This window comes from Phoxinus phoxinus (assembly GCF_949152265.1).
Source record: "Phoxinus phoxinus genome assembly, chromosome: 5".
NCBI classification, from domain to species: domain Eukaryota; kingdom Metazoa; phylum Chordata; class Actinopteri; order Cypriniformes; family Leuciscidae; genus Phoxinus; species Phoxinus phoxinus.
In genome coordinates this window covers 12,244,661-12,266,672 of record NC_136880.1, presented here as the reverse complement: position 1 = coordinate 12,266,672, position 22,012 = coordinate 12,244,661, and the positions used below count along the sequence as shown (strand labels likewise).

Below are 22,012 nucleotides of genomic sequence, written 5' to 3'. Positions count from 1 at the left end.
TTCCCTCTGCTTGTTAATGTTTTTGTTTTCTTATTAATTTATTATTATTTAACATTAGCTAATTTTTTTAGATTAAATAAAAATTTATTTTATTTTCATTCGTTTTCTTAATTTGTTTATTTTGCTTGTGTTTACCCTTTTTGTGTATTTGTTTCTCTTGTCTGATGTGAACATAAAAAAGAAAGAAAGAAAGAAAATTATATATATATATATAAAACATGGCGCTACTAACTTTCCGGTTGGCCTACGTCATCACGCCTTCTTCTTCTTCTTCTCACTCCAGTCTCCAGGTCAGTAGGCAGCGATAAAGCAACAAACACTGAAACTCGAGAAGAAGAAACGCCGTTGCCATCTTGTTGCGCTAGCGTTATCTTCAGTGAGTGTATCGCTCAACAACAGCGCACTTTATAGTGGACAGCAGCAGTAAAAATATATCTTACCACGCCTGACTTTGGATATTCTCAGAAAGACGCGTGTATCCAGTGAATAGTTGCAGTTATGCGAATCGGATAACAATATCTCATATATTACTGTTGCTCTGAACGTGAAGACCCGCGTTTGAACAGGCCCAAATAACTCAAGCTTTATTAAATGATGTCTTCGACACACACCATTGTAAAGATGGACTTTATAAAAGAGGAGATTGAAGAAGTGACGATTCCAGAGCCATGGCAAGGGAAAATTGAGCAAACAGAAACAGACGAACAAAGAGGTTTGCTTCTTCATTATTTACTGCGTCCGGTAATAAAGCTTCACTGCTAGTTTTGGTGGCTGTGAAATAACAGTTTTGTGCCAGGTCTGACGGCAATAATTACATAATTGATCGAGAAAGTACCATGTGATTCAGTAAAATCAATTTCTAAAGGCACACGATAGGATTTGGCGGAAAACATATCATCTAATAAAAAATAATAATAATTGACCGTTCATGAGAGTAACGTTAGCAGTTCTCGGCGACGCGCCTAGGAAAAGCCCCACGCGCACCATTTTGATCAAATAAGATTAATGAACCTGCTGAAAAAAAAAGACAATAGAAACCCTTATAGAATTTGTTATTGGTTTAATGGTTATAATGGGAATTTGGTTTAGATGGAAACTGTAATAGTCCATGTGTGTCTCTGCTGGTTATTTTTTGCCTTCTGTTGGTGGCATGTAAAAAACAACAACGAAAAAAAAAAAACCCATTAAATCCTAATGGAATATGGCCCAAAACACACAACAGGACGAGGGTCTTCTTCTTCTTCTTGTTGTAGGATTCCGGCAGTGTAGACTGGCAGTCACACCGCCCTCCACAGGTCAAAGTTTGAACTAAACTCTTAAATGCAGTCGGTGTCATGCAAGAACTGAAGAACCGCCTCGGAGATCAGTTTATGCCTCGTCACTGTGTCCAGACAAAGATACAAACGAAAAAGCCTTAACTCCAAGTCCTGCCATTTTAACAAAGAATACATGTATTTCTCCCCTATACGTTCTGCATTCTGGGAAAACATGTCCTACTGTCAGTGTCTCAAGACTCCCACATTAACACAAGCTAGACACATGCTTTCCTACAATGCACAAATAATAATGTAAGTTAACCCACATTGCCCCAACCTCAATCCACACATTTATCTGAGTAGTAAATATTCCTACTGGAATATTGCCCAAAACACACAACCTTTGGTTGCCAGGTATGGAGTTTCTTTTGTGTCTTTTTTATTCAATCAAACATACTGTGTTTACGGTTGCACTAATCGATATTCCACCAAGGGGCTTAAAGATTGTGTAGGTAAGAATTGTCTAAAGAACTTTTTTTCAAATTGGCTTAAACTGTCTTTATATACCAATACATAATTCAAATGTAAGTACTTTGAAAAAGAAAGTATAAAAATTGAATGACTCTAGTGTATTTAATCTTCAAAAAACACAGCTCATTAATTCCTACCGGGACGAAAGTGATTGGCTTGCGCGACTGTCACTCTCCGTCGCCATGACTACCGCCGCTATTACTGGCTCTGCGCGCAGTCGCGCACCCGTTTTTAGGTGGGAGTGAATGGAATTAATGAGCTGTGTTTATTGAAGATTAAATACACTAGAGCCACTCAGTTTTTTATACTCTCTATTTCAGAGTACTTGCATTTTAATTATGTATTGGTATATAAAGACAGTTTAAACAAATTTGAATAAAAGTTTTTTTAGACAATTCTGACCTACCCTACCTTTAAGTTTTATAGGATTCCGACAGGATCACGGCCGTTTCAGTAGAACCGGCAGCGCCTGTGGCTGCAGGCGATTAAACGTGTCGATTGGAGCGAAAGACATAATAAAAAATGCTCGCGTCTGCAGCACCCACTTGACACTCTGCTGATTCTCGCCATACTTCCGTTGCCAATATGCGCGCGCATACGTTGCTACGTCATCATTGTGTACAAACAGTAAAAGGGTCTATACACAAAGGTAACTCCATAGCCCGGTCTGTGTAACTAACAAAACCGGACCAAAGAAGTGTCGCCCCGCCCACACCCAATTTCACTGGTTTATAATACAGCAATCTTATTGGCGTAGCCGCTTGAGGCGTGAGCATGCGCATTGCTTTATGCGAGTCTATGAATGATCTACTGCAGTAGAAATGTTTGGCCGTACTACAGAAATATGTAAGCAATAATGTGCGAGAGGCTGTATCGTGAGTAAGTCACGGCTGAAGGGCGTTGTTAGGCACGACGCAAAGCGGATTAGGCGGTTTATTTTTCATAAACTTTCATGAAGTAAAATCACTAAAAGCCTTCCGCTGGAAATAATAGTCCCTGACCGTAAACAGCAACACAAGTTACATTATTTTGCCAATAGATGGCGCAAAAACGGTCTCTGTACACTGAAAAAAAAACAATAAGTAAAATTTACTTAGCCTAATTTTTCTTTGGCAATATAATAATAATTTTCTTTTCACACGCATATTTTTAAAGTAAGTTTTCACATATGAAATTAAGTAAACTCTACTTAACTAAGTTCAGTGAAAGTAATGAAGAAAGGAAGTAATTTTAACTTGGCTAGTAAAAGGTTGAGTAATGTCTATTTATTTGAAGTTTCCTTTGCAATACATTTCACTCAGACAATATAACATTGAAATAAACCACACTTTTAAAGTGTATGCTTTACTTAGAAACATCAAAGTATTTAATACAATAGATATAATGTGTGTGGTACCATATCTATATTTCAGAAGTTATGTGTGTGTGAACGCAGAGACCTCAATACTTGGTAGACAATACACAATGACGGTAACATTTGATAGATCGTTTTTGTGTTTGAATGTGTCATTTTGATTAGAAAATTTCCTCCAAATGTCACAAAATGGGTCCAATTTGGTTAATTTGCAAAAAAAAGAAAAGAAAGGCCAATCCAAAAGTAGCCCAAACCAAGCCCGGTGAGTCCCTATGGTATCAAAACTCAACATACACTGTTGTTGTTCTAAAGTTTGGGATCAGTAAGATGTTGTTAAAAGACGTATCTTATGCTCACCAAGGGTGCATTTATTTGATTAAAAATACAACAATTCATGTAACCATGGTGAAAGTTTTTGATCCACTTCCAATGTTGACTATCTTAAAATATAATTTATTCCTGTGATGCAACGCTGAATTTTCAGCATCATTACTCCAGTCTTCAGTGTCACATGATCGTTCAGAAATCATTTTAATACTGATGTGATGCTCATGAAACATTCCTGATTATCAATGTTGAAAACAGTTACAGCCTATAATGTAAAAAAAAAAGGATTCTTTGATGAATGGAAAGTTCTTTTGAATATTCACAACTGTTTTCAACATTTATAATATGGAAAAAAAAATCAGATAATCATATTAGACGGATTTCTGAAGGATCATGTGACCCTGAAGACTGGAGTAATGATGCTGAAAATTCAGCTTTTATCACAGGAATAAATTATATTTTCCTATATTCGCAACAGTTATTCTAAATTGTCATATTTCACAATATTACTGTTGTTTTTTGTATTTTTAATCAAATAACTGCAGCCTTCTTTTAAAGTCAGCGTGAACCGGAAGTTGCAAACGACTTTTCTCCAGTGTTGTGACGTATTTCCCAGTGAAAGGGAATATTGAACAGAGGGTTTTACTTCAGCGCTCCTCCTCTCCATCTCTGCTCATAGCAGACTAACGGTTAGGTCAAGGTTAAGCGTTTTCAATACAAGCTGTCAATCCGACGTCATCAGAAAAGGAACGAGGACCACAATGGAAATAAGTCCTGGACTTTATTGTGTTTTTATCCTCGATTGTATTTGATGCCTTTGATTTTTTATTTTATTTTAATTTTTTTATGTTTCATGTGTAAGGTCTTTTGGATACAATTAAATAAATCAAATCAAATCAAAAACGCCATTCCAGACCTGAAGTAACTTTTCAGACTTTGATTAAAGATTACCACGGATTTTTTTTTTCTTTGTATTAACTTGCACAGATTAATTGTTCACCACAAGACTAGTAATATGCGCTAACAAAGTAAATAGGGTACATTTTTATTTAATGTCGACTTTAAAAACATTCAAAATCTTACCGATCCGATTAATCCCATACCTAAAATACATAGGCCTACCTTTCAGTCACTGTTATGTGTTATAAATCATTTAATCTTGAAAATCACTAGGGCTGATCCGAATACCATTTTTTGAGCTTCGAAGCTTCGGTGGTAATGAGCATTGAATATTCGAAGCTTCGGAGAGAGGGGGCTAAATATATTATCTCTAATAAAAGCAAGAATCTCTATGTGTCTGTCTGTTTGTTTGCATTTTGATTATTTTGAGAACCTTTCATCCAAACAAATTCACAAGGGAGTGCAGTGTCATATTTGGTGCAATATAGATAGACCAGACACATTTAGAATTAATTAACTTTTAATAAACACAGAACAGCGCGAGGAAGCGCGCGCATCGGCATCACATATGAGGGCTTAATAACGCCCCGAGTATGGAGACTTCACTAATGATATAAAACACACACACACACAGATCTGTTATCTTAAGAAATATTTTTAATAAGGTAGTCTATATTTTTTATCACAACAAATTACCGACACAGGGTAGATTAGATTTAAATTAAAAATTATTAAATTGAAATAAAGAGAAACGAAATAGAAATAAAGATAAACTAAATTTAAATATAGAAAAACGAAAAATAACTAAATAAACTGTAACAAAGAACATGGTAGCAGCAAATAATAACAATTTCAAGCATCACACATTAAAATTAACAGTTTAATTAAAATAAAATAAATTCCCTTTTATCGAATAAAACAAACACACAGTAGGGTAGATTTAAATAAAGAGAAATGAAATTTCAATAAATTAAAACGAAATTCAAATAAAGAAAAACATAATAATGACCAAACTGTAATAAATAAAGAACGGTTGAACAACCATTTTAAGCACCACACATTTTGATTATTGAACTGTTTAAATAAAATAAAATTACCTTATAGAATAGCCTAAAAAAAACTGTGAACAGAACAAGGTTTTAAATTAGGCTATTAATGCGGCTGGCGCGCAGCTCACTTTTCAATAAACAGAAAAAGTCAAACTTTCAAATAAATCACAATAAGGACAGGTTGCAGACAGTCTATCTACCTACACTCTCTTCAAGTTGTGTGCGAGGAAGATGAGTTTGTCCACATTTTCAGGTAAAAGCGAACTTCGGGTCTTATTCACGACGTAGCCAGCTTTTGAAAAAATCCGCTCTGATGGAGTTGAAGTGGCCGGAACGCAAAGGAGATGTTTGGCTGCAAATGCCAGTTTAGGGTAGCGATCCATGTTTTGTTTCCACCAAGCAAGTGGGCCCGACTGTACTTTAGTAGTGTCTTTCAAATATTGCTCCATCTCGTTCTTAGCGCTGTCTCCATGTTCTTCTTCCTCTTCGTCATCATCGGACTGCATCAGCATTGAAATCTCCCGCTGTTTTGTTTTTTTTGGTGGCGGCTCGGCAGTCTCCTCTTCTCCATGGCTTGCTGACAGCTCTTCCATCTCTGGAACGGTCTGTTGCTGCTGGTGCAGATGTTCAGCCAGGCGGACAACCTTAAAACCCAATAGCATTTTCTAGTCAGATCTAGCGTAGCGTTATGCACAAAATAAAGTAGCCTAATGTGGTAATAATATAATAATAATCTATTTACATTTAAATTATTTATTAATTTAAATATAAAATATCAGTCTAACCTCAATGTAGACCAGGTCCTTCTTCTCGTTCGTGAGAAATTTAAGGTGCTTGAATCGCTGGTCTAGTGCCGAGGAAAGGAGATCGATGCTGCCGGGTTCCAAACTTAACAGTTGCCATCTGCTGTCGATCTCCGTGACGAGGGTTTTCTTCATTTCTCTGATGGCAGGGCTGTCATCCTCCTCAGGTGACAGGTGGCGTTTCTTCAGGTTGAAGAGCATTGGCACTGTTGCAGACACCGATAAGTTTGCCTCCTGTGAAAGTTCAGTTAGTGTTATTAGGGGCCCAAGTACTTCTGCTGTCTCCTGTGCCAGTTTCCACTGGTCTGCGGTCAAATCAAGGGTGCGATCTCCTTTCTTTGTGATGCTGGGATCTGACAAAACAGCTGTCACTGGCCATCGTTGCTCCACCAGTCGTTTGAGCATTTCACAGGTAGAGTTCCACCGTGTAGCGACATCTTGAATTAGTTTGTGCTCTTCCACATTCTGCTGCGTTTGTTTCTCTTTCAAAGTAGCTGTCGCTTTTGCACTTTTTTTGAAGTGTCCTACGAGATTCCTGGCAGCCGCAACTGTGCGACGTATTCTGTCCTGTTTTAGAGCTGCATTTATGCACAGCTGTAGCGTGTGTCCTGAGCAGCAGACCCCTTGAACGTTGCCCCATTTCTCCGGCTCTTTCTTCAGCATATCGGTGCACAGCTTCATATTGCTGGCATTGTTGTGAACAAAGGCTACTCGCTTATAATTTGGAATAGCGAAGGCGTCTGCCGCATCTCCAAGCTGTTGTGCAATGTTGATTCCAGTATGGCTTTGCTCAAATGCTTTGGTTTCCAAAACAAAGTCAGAGAGTTCCCACTCCTGATTGATAAAGTGACAGGTGACAGCCATGTACGCCTCCATACTAACCGATGTCCAAATGTCCATTGTGAAACTCAACGCTGTTGATGTAGCAATGATAGCAGAAATTTGGCCTCGCAGATCGCTGTACTTTAGAGACAGGGCGTTTGAAATACTGGAGCGGTTTGGGACAGTGTAGTCGGGGCTCCATCTTCTTAATTAATTGTCTAAAGCCTTTGCCTTGAACTACGTTGATGGGTCTCATATCCATTGCGATGAACTCTACTATGGCGTCTGTTATTTCTCTCTTTCTTTTTTCCGTTATTGGTTTTCGGAACTGTAGAAGCTGCTGTGAAGTTTTTGGTGTGGTTGAGGATGTTGATTGCTGCGAACGCGATACTTGGGGATGTACCTATATAGACAAATTATTATTAGGCTGGGTATTTTTTGCAAGTGACATTAATTATAAGAAAAGTAAGTGCACATTTTTATCACGTGTAAAATGGCGGATAAAAGCAGCGCATGGAAGCCTATACTTACAGAACTCAGGTGATTCTTCAAGCTTGATGTGCTGTTATGGTAGGCCAGTTTCAAATCGCATATTTGACACACTGCCTTTGTTTTGTCCTCACTTAATTTAAAGTTCTCCCACACAGATGAAGTCTTCAGCATTTTTGTCTTCTTTTCGCTGTGACGGTAGTAATGAAATTCAACATGTACGGGCGCATCGCTGCGTCGCGCATGACGTGACATGACGCGACATGACCTGATGTCCCAGTAAAATCTCTAAGTCTCCTATATTTTGAATTTGCAGTAGATTGATTTAGATTGATAATAATAACAGGTAAAAAAAGATTATAAGAGAGTATTATATTTTGAACACATTCAAGCGCAAATGCGTTTTGAGGGGGATGCCAGGTAGTGCAAAAAAAAAAAAAAACGAATATTCGATTTTCAACTTTTCAAATCGAATGCCAATCCACCGAACGAATATTCGAATATTCGGGTTCAGCCCTAAAAATCACTAGTAGTAATCAATAACAGTCGGTTTACAAGGAGCTCAAAGGCCCTTTCTCACAGAATTGCATTTTACGTGCCTCACTGTTAAAAGTAAAGTAGTGACCGGTGGATATTACTCTTGCACGTCAGATTCTGTCGTTTTCTTGTACTGAGCATTGAATATTCCTTAATTTTATTTCCCTTATCTTGACAATCATCAGTTTGTGATTTTAACCGTTTCTTCTTATGTCCACATTAGGGCTGACAGAAGTGAAAGAGGAAAGTGAAGAGACGCATGTGGACGAGAAACATCAGAATGAGCAGCCTCAGATTGTCCTCACTGGACAGCAGGTGTTAAGTTGCTCCGAGTCTGGGAGAAGGTTTGGGCACAAAAGATCTCACAGAAGTGGATTTTTCTTCTCCTGTCTCGAATGCAAGAGGAACTTTGAGTCGAAAGAGCACCTGATGGATCACTTCAGGACTCACTCTGGAGAAAATTGCTCCGAGACTACAGCAAACGTGTTTCCAGTGCGACCTGGAGCTCAAAAATCTGTCAATATGCCCTTCACCTGCCAACAGTGTCAGAAAAACTTTTTGTGTAAGGAACACCTGATGGAGCACTACAGACTTCACACTGTAGATAAGCCTTTCCCATGTGACCAGTGTGGGAAGAGTTTCATTCACAAGCAAAGCCTTAAGAATCACTTAAGAGTTCACACTGGCTTGAGGCCGTACGTATGCCAGCTGTGCGGGAAGAGTTACATCCATAAAGATAATCTTACCGATCACATGAGGATTCACACGGGAGAGAAGCCTTTTGCGTGTGATCAGTGTGGGAAGAGTTTCACACACAAAGGTAGCCTTCTGCATCACATGAAAATTCACACCGGACTGAAGCCTTTCACTTGCCGTCAGTGTGGAAGGCATTTCACACACAAAGGAAACCTGAAGATTCACATAAGACTTCACACCGGAGAGAGACCTTTCATATGCCCTCAGTGCGGGAAGAGCTTCATCTATCATGGAAACCTCGTAGGTCACATGAAAAAGCATTCAGGAGAGAAGTTATACCACTGTTCTCAGTGTGGAAAGAGCTTCATTGAGGCTCGACATCTCCAGAAGCACGAGAAAACTCATGAGACCGTGAGGCCCTTTGTTTGCTCTGAGTGTGGCAGAGGTTTTCTATGGCTCCACAATTTTAAGGAGCACCAGAAAATCCACACCGGCGAGAAACCTCACGTGTGCTTCGACTGCGGCAAAGCCTTTACGAGAATCATATACTTGAAAAGGCACCAAAGAATTCACACCGGCGAGAAACCTTACAAGTGCGCGCAATGTGGGTTGTGTTTCACGGTGTCTGATTCCCTGAAAGCCCACGAGCGAGTGCACACCGGAGAGAAGCCGTACAAGTGCCCGTCGTGCGAGAAGTGCTTCGGCCGGTTGAGTACTCTGCTGACTCATAAGAAAAAGCATTGTCCAAATTTGTCAAAGTAAAGGTTGTGATTTGTTTGCAGGGATGCTTTTTTTATTATTATTATTTTTGGGGACTAGCAGTATCTATATCTGCATTAATATGCTTAAACACATACTTTATCATATTTGTTGTAAGGTGATGCATGGAAAGAATGGTGTTGGAAGCTTTAATAGTTGGTTTCCGAAAAACTGGGAACTTTCTCACAAACCTGAGACTTTCCTAGTTGTTATTTGCTGTACATTTTCTTCTCTGCTGTAGCGCTCAAAACTCTCGTAATCGCTGTCCTTGGGAGTATGGCATGTCACACCAGGTTTGGCATCAGAGATGTCACGAATGTCATTGGTTCTCGCATGTCTCGTAAAATAATGGCACAGCTGGTGTGTTTTTAAAAACAATGGATTAACTATTTCTTCAATCCTTGTGCTGAAAATCATTTAGCTAATTTGGTGTTCCCGGTCAAAAGTGACTTTGGAATTGCCTGCAAATTTGGTCATTAAAGGTTGTATCAGCGATTGTGGGTGACGTCACTTCTGTTTGAGTTTGAAGCGAGATCCCAAACAAACCAAGTTAGCTCGCCCCTCCCTCCCGTTTCGTGCATCATGAAAAAAAACGATCATGCACGCGCATTTCTTAGCTAGAGCTACCCAAGTTTAGTCTCATATTATTTCAAGAAGGATATATTCACACACCGTTCACATCCAAACAAGTCAGCACTAGCAGCTACTCACCTGTCCAGAAGAAACAGTGCAACCTCGACGTCCGATTTAAAAAAAAATAATATATTTTTTAACTTTAATTTCTTTCCACCGTTCAAAAGCCTTCCCGATAACTATACGTGTCTTGGAATAAACACGATGGTATTCCCTCGCCCTAATCCTCCTCCTCTTCCTCTTGGGGATTGAGCCATGTTCAATTTCTCTTGTTGATAGACGCTGGCTTCCTCTTCAGCTCCGACTTCGCGTGCAGCCGTCACCGTGCACGAGCGCAAAACCTCACAACACCAGCCCCTGTCAGTGATTGGTTGGAACACTGTTTATTTTGGTTTTGAGGGGTTGGTGAAACCATTTGTTTTTGTGTGCAGATCTCAGAGCCTAGGCTGCCAACAGAGATGTGTTTTTTTGACAGCTTGCTTATATGGGGCGGGCAGCCAGCTAGCGGATCGTTAGGAAAGATTAGATGATGTGATCATTTATGTTTGGGCCTGAAATCGGCGATACAACCGTTAAAGTATTTTTTTTTTTTTTTTGGATCTGATTGATTCACAACTTTGGATGGAAACATAGCTAGTGATCTGCCCTCATGCAGTTTTTTTTTGTTTTTTTTAATACTCTTGAGTGAACTTTTTCATTCAAAAATTGAGGTCAGATCATTGAGCCCTATGATCAGTGGCTGTGTTTACACTGGCACAACAAATCTGATCTTTTACTCACATCTGACACAGATCGGAATTGGTTGCCCAAGTAAACAACAAAATCCGCATGAGATCCGATTTTTTCTCGTCCGATCTGAGCCACTTCCATGGTTTTCCATGGTTTATGGTTTTAAATCAGATACATATCCGATATCTGGACATCCGACTCGCTTCTAAACACGCATATCCGATTCCCCTTTGAATTCCAAGCCAATACAAGGCTAGGACGACACGTTTATTCACAAAGATAACTTTTTAATGTTCATTATGAGGCAGACGTGCCTGTATGAGCACGCTCGCAGCTTCTTATTGAGGTGGAAACTTTATATTTATCTTTGTGAAGAAGAAAAATTGCGCGAACACTTCAGGAGCTGGTTTTCAACCTCTGCCCGTGACTTTTATAAACAAAACAGCTTCACTACTAAAAGCTACATTATTTATATTGGGCTTCTTTATTTCACTTTATTTCTTTCTAGATCTGTGCTGTAGACAAATGAAAAAATTATCCGGACTATCTGTTTCGTCAGATTTTGCGCTGCACAACATTCACGAGTCATTTCGTCATTTATCTTGTCCATGCTTAGCCTGGGTTTCCCCATGCTGCCTTTATTCACGCTGCTAGGCAGTTTGTTTATATCTATGGATCCAACATGGCAGCAGACGCGAAGTTACCTTTCGATGCAGCCTTAGATACTGTTCCAGCCTGGTAATTCGGGAGGAGCAACGCTGGCAGGATCTTGATTGCTCTGACTCCTGTGCGACTGTCACCCCTAATAACGCTAACCTCTCGGATAAACTCGATGTTTTGTTTTGGTAAAAACATGTCTGTAGAGTGTCCATATATACCTTCTACCCTCATGTTTGTCTTGCACAAATGGCAATAGTCGCTGAACGCCATCATGTACACATAAATCTATGACCCATCGTCTTCTTCCTCGTCGAATTTCTGTCGCTCTACATACGTCATCTGGTATAATTTAAACGACTGGCTATGAGCTACGTACAGGCGCATTTGATAGACATTCGTAGCGCCCAATAAACGGCTCTGGGCATTCGTAAACCACGCCTCAAATACGAGAAAATGAACATGTGGTTCCCAGACCACGTCTCAATGAGACGAGGTCTGACGTTAGGCAGGCTAGTCCATGCTGGCAAACTGTTATATCGTGCAAAAGTTAATTTACTTCAGGAATTCAACTTAAAAGGTGAAACTAATATATAATATAGACTCATTACATTTATTTGTTATAATTTTGATGATTATGGTTTACAGCTTATGAAAACCTTTTCACAATATACTAATTTTAAATTTGGGGTTTCCTTAAGCTGTAAGCCATAATCATCAAAATGATAACAAATAAAGGCTTGAAATATCTCACTTTGCATGTAATGAGTCTCTATAATATATTAGTTTCACCCTTTAAGTTGAATTACTGAAATAAATGAACTTTTGCACGATATTCAAAATTTTCGAGTTTCACCTGTAATCATGACCACCCGACATGAACTATGTAAATAATTTTTAATATCACGGCCATTCAAAACCAGGGTCTACCATGTGTGGATAGTAAAACGATCACCGCAAATCATGTTGGGGGGTAATTAATGTAAACGCAGATATCAGATGCTAGTCCTGTCTAAAGTGAGTGCAAACAGTCGGGCCGAAAGATCGGATCTGTGCATCAAGACTTGCAGAGTAAATGCAGCCAGTCAGATCCAAAGAAATACAGAACATGTACTAATTGAAAGAAATGGTTCAAAATGAACACAACATATTACTAATAAAATAGGGTTGTTTTGGGCATACTAGTATTCACACTGTTGGATAACAAAGATCAGTCAAGCCCAGATGTGTGTGACTTTATGTTTGGATAGGGTGCATTAATAACATTATTTAGGTGTATTATAACCCAGGCCACAAATATGTAGTGTGCAAACTGTACATAATGAAGTTAATAGAAATAAAAAGAAGCAAAATCATCTTGTGTGTGTTTGTAATATTTATGAAACAGTGGGTGTGAAATAGTTGTGTATACTCTTTTTGATTATAAATCATAGGTTTTTGGTAATTATTTTGCAAACTTATATTGTGTATATTATTTTGCAAACTTATCAAAATGTGTAACTGATTTTTTTTCAGGCAAGATAAAACTTGAAATGATTTATTGCACCAAAAGTTACTAAGGAGATAACATGTACATATAATAATTTGAGGAAGGGGAGAAGGAAAAATTACAGGGAAAACAAATATTTATTCATATTTTATTCAAAGAATGCTGATTGTGAATGAAAATAAGTCACTTATCACCTAGATTCATTTCTTTGTGAACTGATACTAATATTTCACTGGAAACTGCATCAAATGCATTATTTTACATTTCATATGCTTTTATGCCATAACACTTTCATTGTATGGGATACATTTTTTATATTTATTTATTACCCATATGAATGTGGGTTATGAATTTGCCAAAGCTAAAGGATGTGCCCTGAAATGGACATGGACAATAAAATAAACAACCTCCTCCATAGTAGTTTAGTGGTAACATAATGCAATAGTAATCAATAATAATGCTATATAGTTATCCAAAAGGCCATTTAAAATTTTTGTTTATAATATAGACATTTAATAAAAATATTAGACATACCTGTCTTTGAATCGTGGGTCTAAAAGAGTGGCAACTGCATACACGGGTTTCTGTGCAACGTCATCACGTAGATGCGCGCGCATCTAAGAGGCAGAAAGCAACAGTCTTTACGGCTATATCTAGCAGAAGCAGAGATGACGCGGAGCTGTTGTGCTGTAAACTAGCCTAAATGCATAGGGTATGTCATGTTTTTATGATTCGCAAACTTAGTTGGACAATTTCATACTAGTCAACTAACTAACTTTTTACATAATGTTATATTAATATGCAAATGAAACACAAGCAAAGAGATTCAACTCTGAAATTGCAGTTTATTATTGAGTCAACAAGAATTTACAAACAATGCGAAATCTACGTTAATTACAATGTTCTTTTACAGAACTCAGCATAACATATAGCGGTCTTGCCTCTTGGATGCGCGCGCATCCGGTATTGTTTGTATACAAGAAACCTGTGTATACAGGGCTCATTCTCGATGGTCTTGAGTCTTTTCTGGACAGCCTCAAGAAGGGTTGTTTTCATGGTTTTTATACCCGTGTCCCCCTCGTTGTCCCGAGCAAGCAGGCGTTTCTGCACTGTGACTGAGGGGATGACTTCAGCTGCAGAAGAGGTGGAGGAGCTAATCTGTCTGGTCAGTTCTTCAAATGGTGCCAGAACAGTGATTATTTTCTCCAGTAAAGCCCACTGGTTGGCCGTAAGGGTCACTGGCAGGTCGTGGTCATCTCCATATGCTGAAATTGACCGCTTCTGCTCCAGTAAACTCGACCATATATTAGGTACTGTTCCACCACGTTGCTACGTCTTGGTGCAGACGTTTGGTGGGCATTTGGAGATATTTTTGAATATCCTCCAGACGTGTAGTAGCCAGTGTTGAGTGTTTGAAATGCCCGACTATCTTCCTACCATTCGCCAGTGCATCACTCACACTTCTCTGTGACAGTAGCCCTTACAGAAAAACACATGAATTTCACATGTGCAAAAACATGATTTTTCACATGTGAAATTTAACATGTTAAAAGCACATGTGAAATATGTGGATCACATGTGGATTACGTGGGAAATGTGTGCTTTTGGAACATTTACACATGTGAAGCTCATGTGATCACATGTGAAACAAATGTAAAATTCCCATGTGAAACCCATGAGATCACATTGGAATAACATTTGAAACCCATAAACAATCTATGTTAAACCTACACCCCATGTAAACCTTTAACTTCCAGTGAAACCCATGTAAAAATCTTTAAGCAATATACCACAGAAAACAGTAGGCCTACCATGTTCTTCTGTAGGACCTATAGCCATGTTTCCCAACATTACAACAAATAATTCAAATTGAGCTTTTTATTTCATTGTAAAATTTGCAATACAAATTAATTTTTAAAACAAACAAAGCAAAACCAAAGTAAAAATAATCATAAAAGGGCATGTGTGTATTGTCTCAGTCCTCTGTGTGTCCTTCAGCAGGCATCCTGTTTTGGGATAGAAAAACAATCAAAGATTAGGGCAGTGCAAACACAAGTCTATCCTGATAGAGTAAAATTTTACTGATAAAGTAACATTTTCTTTCTTTTCTTTCTAATGTCTTAGATCTCTCAGTGGTTATAATGTCAAGTTATGGGGTCCACCTCCTTCAAGTCCCAAAAATGTGCATGCATCCTTCACAAAAGTAATCAATTAATTTTATCGTAAAAATATACATATTTAAAACTCTATAAATGAAAATAACTGGCTTCCGGCAACGGTCGACGCACGTTCACAGGAGATGGATGCCGGCGTATGACGTAGGACAAACGCGACAGCGCAATAAAATATATATATTTAGAGTTTTGTTTTGCTCTGCTCTCTGGCTGCGCTGTATATTATATGTATATTTTTACGACAAAACCGCACGGATTACCCTCAGAAGGCTTTCGTTTATCCCCCTGGAGCCGGATGGATTACTTTTGTGATGCATGCACATTTTTGGGACTTGAAGGAGGTGGACCCCATAACTTGACATTATAACCACTGAGAGATCTAAGACATTTTTAAAAATAACTGAAAATGTGTTCGTCTGAAAAATGATTGACAAATACATCTCGAACGGGTTGAGGGTGGTGGTGGATCAGACCACATGGGGATCACACTTGAATGTTGGATTATCTGAAGATTACCTTTCTGCTCGTCGTCTCAGATCTTTCAGTTTCTGTGCCATGCAGACCTTGATCTCAGTGTCTCCGGTGCCTTGGTGTGTCTTTTTGACATGGTCTGTAAGAAATTAGATCGATTACATTAAAATTTGAAAACAAGTTACAGATCACGGTTCTATTGTTGTTTTCAATGATGAGTACATATCTGTTTTAACCTCTCAAAAAAAGTTTTTTAGGGTTTCATGACAAATGAATGAACCCATTAAAGAGCTGATACAATAATATTTTGTTCAACGCAAAATAAATATTCAGACATGCTTACCAATTACTAGCTGCACCTTTTGTAGGTCAAGGCTCTTTCTTTTTTCACCGACAACTCCCTTTTTCCCGGTGACAGAGCATGTTGCCATCTCCTCGAAAGAGAAGATGAGGTCCATAAGGGATCTGGTCAGCTTTTTGTAACCCTCACATCTTAGAGAGCATGATCTAAAGCAACTGGGTTCATCTAGTTAGTCACAGACTTGTTCTGCAAAGCAAAAATAAAATAGAATACATTCACAGACTTGTCAACATTGTGTTAAATTAAAAATTAAAATTAATTATATTATTATAATTATTATTAATATTAAAATTAAAATAATCACCCAAAAATCTCAATTTTGTCATCACTTACTCACCCTCAAGCTGTTCCAAACCTCTTGTGTTTAACAGATGAAAAAAAATTTAAACAGGTTTGTAACAACTTGAGGGTGAATTTTTGGGTGCACATTTCTTGAAATTACCACCACAAAATCAGTCATTTTGATCACCAAACTCACTAGGAGTAAAGGATTTTTTTTTTGCAAAAAAATTACAGTACTGGTGGAACTGTAAAATCGAAATGGGTTAAAAGTTACTGCAATGGCTCCCCTTACCCTCTTGCATTTGAAAGTTTAATCTTCGCAAACGCCTTATCCTTGGTTTTTACCCTCTCCTCAAGCTCCTTTACGTCATTTTTGTAGTCTCTCTATCAGTGTAGAAAGAGGAAAAGTGTACAAGAGATAGAAAATGGAGAAAGTCTTAAATGAAAAAACTTCCAAGTAGTGCTGGACAACTTTCTAGATTGTGGAAGTCCTTGCCCTCTGAGATTAGGAATGCACAATCCCTTAGTGTTTTTAAATCGCCCCTTAAAACGTACTTTTTTAGGGCAGCTTTTATGTGATTCATGTGATTACTTTGTTCTTTGGCTTTTTATTTATACTGTTTTTATGGCCTGCACTGTTATGTGTATCTTTTATTCATTTTCATGCAAAGTGCTTTGAGATGCAACTGTTAAAGGCGCTATATAAAGTCAGGGGTCAAGAGTAGGGCTGGACCTGAATATTTGAATATTATGAGATTTTTATGGAGTAACTCCTGTAAAACACGGCTTCGCAGGGCTTATTGCTTTAATTTAGTGTGCCTCCTCTATTTTAAAACCTATAATAATCAGTTAATTATATTTAACTAAATTAAAATAAAAGGCCGTTGAACAGAAAGAGACTAGATGAACGTGTTTGGACAACATATCTGCACCTGATGTTGAGGAGCCTCATCTTCCTCATCGGAGTGAGTAACGTTAGGCCAATCTTCCTCAATGTCAATTGTAGTCTGACAAAACAGCAAGTGTGTTGCAAAGACATAAGAGAATTAACGTTACAACTTACTTAAGACAAGGGTAATAGAAAGGAGGCGAAATTAGAGAAATTGCGAATTAAGGTTTAACATTTTAGAATTAACTAGTATAGAGGCCATATCTCTCAATGATAGTGTAACATACCTTTGGTTTTGATGGAGTCACCATTTTGTGCGTCTCTATCCACTGATGCTCAGCCTTTTTTATTTCCCTAAGGCTATCTATATTCAAACAAAGCAAACGTGTTGAGCAGAATCTTGAACATATTAAAAACCGTGAGGAAAATAACGAATAAAAAGCACGTAATGTTAAGTATTTCTTATTACATGGCTAGGTTGAATTCTAATGTAGAATGCGAAGTATAACAGACCGTTGCCATGAAAAACAGAGCGTTGCCATGGACGCAGGATTCTAACCGTAGAGACGGTTAGGGACTATTTTCTTTAGCGGAAGCAATATAAATTGTTTTTAAATCAATAAACTCCTTTTTAAATTAATATTTTGTGTCAAATTATTGATTTATTTAGTAGGTAGCCATGTAATAAGCGGGATAATGTGTGTATATATATATATATATATACAATGTATATGTAATGAATCTACAAAATCGATGTCTGAAGCTATAAGTAACAATGAACTGGGCATCATTGACCATAAAAATGATAGCGACCATAAAAATGTATTTATTGATATAAATATTAATTGATTCACTTACCGTTTACTACGAGAATTTGGGCCGGAAAAGCTTTCCAGCCGCATTTAGGTGGCTTTACTCCAACCTCTCCGTTTTCCACCAGGCCAATCATCTTTGGGCCATTTAACATTTTTTTGTCCTTCACATATTTATCTAAGCCTACACTTACTTGGTTTTCTTTCACCCATTTTACGAGAACATACATGGCTGCAGATTTCTTTACTTTTATCTCTTATAGCCTACTATCTCTAGTACGTACGTTTCTACTTTGATTTGCCTCAGCAACGGGCAGCAAAAAAGAGCGCCAATCGTAGCCAATCAGAACAGTCGAATAAAAAACTCGTCATTTTTGTCGTTTGGCGCTCCCACACACACTGAAGGAAGAGTTGAAGGACTTTAAAATGGAGCCGTCTGAGAAAAGAAGCAGGTACGTTAACGTTAAATATATATATCTGTAACGTGAAGTCCTGTGAAGTCCTGAAGTCCTGGTCTTACGTGATGTTTAGGGTGATCTCTCAGAGCCAAGACAGAAGACACGAGTTGTGCTTATGAAGCTAAATATAAAGTTGTTTTTATCAAATGTTTTTTCAGCAACCCAGTGGGCACGCTGTGGATGACAGTGATGAGGAAGAGTGGAGACTGAATGATGAACCTGAAGTAGGTTAACTCACTACTTTTTTATCCATATCTAACTCTTATAATAATTGAGATTAAGCTCCGCTTTAAATCGAGTAAGAAATTGAGGAGGGGACAGAAAAGCAGAAAGCCAGAAGACCAAATTTCAAATCCTGGCCACAGGATGTGTAAAGCACCAGTGATTGTTGGTTCTGATATGAGTTATTTGTAAAATAAATGTCAATATATAATTTTTAGTCTTTGTGCTCCCTTAATTTTTAGTGGGTGCTCCTAAATTTTTGCTGGTGCTCCTAACTTTTTGAAGTTTTAACTTAAACTGAAGACCGCTGTGATGGCCCCGATGCAGCCACACATCAGTGACTGGTGATGTTGCGCACGCACATACCTACAAACACCCATTACTCATATGTTCTTGTAATTTATCCTGCACATTCTTTAGTATTTTATTCTCTCAAAAGTTTCTGTTTATATATTTATTTGGCAATAAGACTTAGACACTGTTTATTTATCATTAAGATATTTATTTGAGTTGCAGTACATCCCTGACTGGTTGAAGTGCACACAATCTAGTTGGTGTTGTGCAGTACACACATTTATTAATATTGCTTTCTTTGAGTCCAAGTTACCGCTGTGTTGCTGAAGAGTGGATGACTGGAGCTTTGGATGGTGATCGGCTGGTTCCGTTTGTGGTCCGCACGAATTAAGGGCCGGCATGCCGCTTCACCTGCTATTTTAGTTCCGCTTGCCGCTACCAACCAGCAGATTAACTGTGGGGGGGTTCTCGAATGGTTGTGTTGGTATTTTCCTTTCCTAATTGCTTGTTCTTTTTCCAAGATTGATTATTTGTGTTAGAATATGCACTTAATTATAGTGTAAATGTTTAACTAGCTTTGGGATTGATTTTGTCGTTGTATTAGTGAAGTTGTTGTTTTTGTCTTCCCTTATGTGTTATTGTGGACTAGTCCATTTGTATAAATGTGTCCTTGATGTTTAGCTGGGCAGATCAGTTCAGTTTGTCTTTACATGTACTCAGTTGTTTGAGTTTAGTTTGTTCTGTTGATCTCTTTTATAGACAAGTTTCCTGAGTGAAATAGGCGGGCCGCCATTAGCCTTTCACTCTGCCAACGACTTCCGGTTGTGTCTGCCAAGCACTTCCGGTTAGCGAGTTAGCGTCTTTTACTGTCTTTGGTTAGCGTTCAGAAAAAGTAAACTATGGATGGTGTTACACGACGACACGGCTCCGGGACATATTGTGCTGTTCGCGGTTGTAACAACTCGTGGCGATTGCTGAATGTTTGGTCGGAAGGAGAATGTTTCGACCATCAACCATCTACAAGGCGCCAATGTGGATGTGCTCCCCCGTATGCGTTGTATGAGAAGCCGAAACCAGATGTTGAATCTCGGAAGTGGCTAGCGGCTTTGAAGTTGAAGAATCCGCCCAAAAGACTGTTTGTTTGTTCTTATCACTTCATTGACAAAAAGCCCACAGAGGAAAACCCTTTCCCGGAACTTTGGTTGGGATACGAGCGACCTCCCCAGCAAAAGAGGCGTAAACTCGACAGAAACACAAGTGACACGCAATCGGATGGTAAGTGTATCTTGATATTTTTCTGGTTAGCTAAAGTTTGCAGCATAAGTTCGACTGTTGATATAGCCTATGTGTCTCTGTCCTGTGTAAGTAGGGTATAAACATTTATAGTTGATGCTGTTTGTCTTTTAGAAGTGTGCATCGAGCCGAAGTTTAAAGATGCTGCAACACAATGGGAGGACCTAACAAAAACTGACCACAGCTACGCGGCAAAGTTGGACCAGGTGAACAAATCGACGCAGACTGGGGGTCATGCTGTGGCTGATGATATGCTCCTGGATGATGATACCTCGCTGCTGTACACAGGACTGCGTCTATTATATTTTTTTACTTTGGTGAAAACGATGTTGCCATTTAGTAAACCATCATGTAGTATTCCTGTTGTTGACCAAATACTGATGACCCTCATGAAACTGAAACTGAACCTTGTGTTAGGGGATGTGGCAAAGCGCTTTAAAGTGTCTAAAGGTGAAGTAAGTAAGGTGATTGCTCACTGGATTGATAAATTGGGTGAGCAGCTTGAACCCATGGTTGCCTGGCTGCCAAGAAGTGTTATTCGTGCTAACATGCCACCATCCTTTAAAAAGAACCACCCCCAGACCACTTGCATCATCGATTGTGCTGAGACGGCTATTCAGAGAGCTACTAACCTTAACTGTAGGAGTGCCACTTTCAGTCATTACAAGGGAACCAATACTGCCAAATACCTTGTTGCTGTGTCACCTCATGGGCTGATAATGTTTATATCAGAGGCCTATGCTGGTAAAAGCAGTGATAAGTTCATCACTATAAACAGTGGGTTTCTGGAGGCCCTAAGGCCTGGTGATGAGGTAATGGCTGACAGGGGTTTCACGATTCGAGATGTACTACATGAAAGGAAGGTGAAATTGAATATTCCTGCCTTTACCCACAAGCGTGGTCAATTGACCAATGAGGAGGTAACGCGCACTAGACGAGTGGCCAATGTCCGTATACATGTGGAGAGGGCAATCCGAAGACTTAAAGTCTTCAAAATTCTGTCCCAAACTGTCCCCATCTCCATGGCCCCGAGGTTGGATAAGATTCTTATCATATGTGCTGCTTTAGCAAACATGAGGTCCAGACTCATCCGACTGCCACATGAGGTGTAAGTCCCTATGAAAAGTAAAACCTGGGTTACCTGCAGGCTTTTTTTTTTTAATTTTACATATTCCTTTTTATATATATATGGTAATACTTTATTTTAAGGATCAGAAATTAGACACTAATTAATGACTAATAACTGCATTTGTAAGTAACTAGTTATGTACTTGTATGCCTTTACAAGCTATTTATAAGGCCTTTATTGGCTGTTGTCTATTTCTGCTAGTAAGACAGTGTTTCTCTGCTAATTTAAATGTCTGTTGAAATGCCCATTCTATATTTATTTCATACTTATAAGCTACAACAGCCAATAAAGGCCTTATAAATAGCTTGTATATATATATATAAAAATTTCAGCTAGAAAAACCTTGTGTAAATGTATTATTGTACCCTTTCTGGTGTTGTGATTGATAAGCCAAAACAGAGTTTTAACTAAGAAAAACTTGTGTGAGTGCTATTCTTTTTCTTGTATTGTAAATATTGACACATGACAATAAATTTGTTTTTTGAGAAAAAATGAATACATTTTATTTACCCCATTTTCATAACAAAGGGACAATTTCATTAAGTTTAATTAATAACAAATAATTATATACAAGTTTTATAACAATTTTTATAATT

At 38.4% G+C, this 22,012-nt stretch overlaps 2 protein-coding genes across 2 annotated transcripts; both read left to right on the top strand.

The window, feature by feature from the left end:
- Nucleotides 1-301: 301 nt before the first annotated feature.
- LOC306998197 (uncharacterized protein) lies at nt 302-12,884 on the top strand. Its single transcript, XM_079612073.1, has 2 exons — nt 302-712; nt 8,292-12,884. Exons 1-2 carry the CDS (start codon nt 592-594, stop codon nt 9,524-9,526), a joined length of 1,356 nt encoding a protein of 451 aa, XP_079468199.1. The 5' UTR covers nt 302-591; the 3' UTR covers nt 9,527-12,884.
- Nucleotides 12,885-19,761: 6,877 nt separating this feature from the next.
- On the top strand, nt 19,762-21,655 carry LOC306998830 (uncharacterized protein). Its single transcript, XM_079613174.1, has 2 exons — nt 19,762-20,269; nt 20,402-21,655. The coding sequence occupies exons 1-2, from the start codon at nt 19,894-19,896 to the stop codon at nt 21,397-21,399; spliced, it is 1,374 nt and encodes a 457-aa protein (XP_079469300.1). The 5' UTR covers nt 19,762-19,893; the 3' UTR covers nt 21,400-21,655.
- The last annotated feature ends 357 nt before the right edge of the window (nt 21,656-22,012 follow it).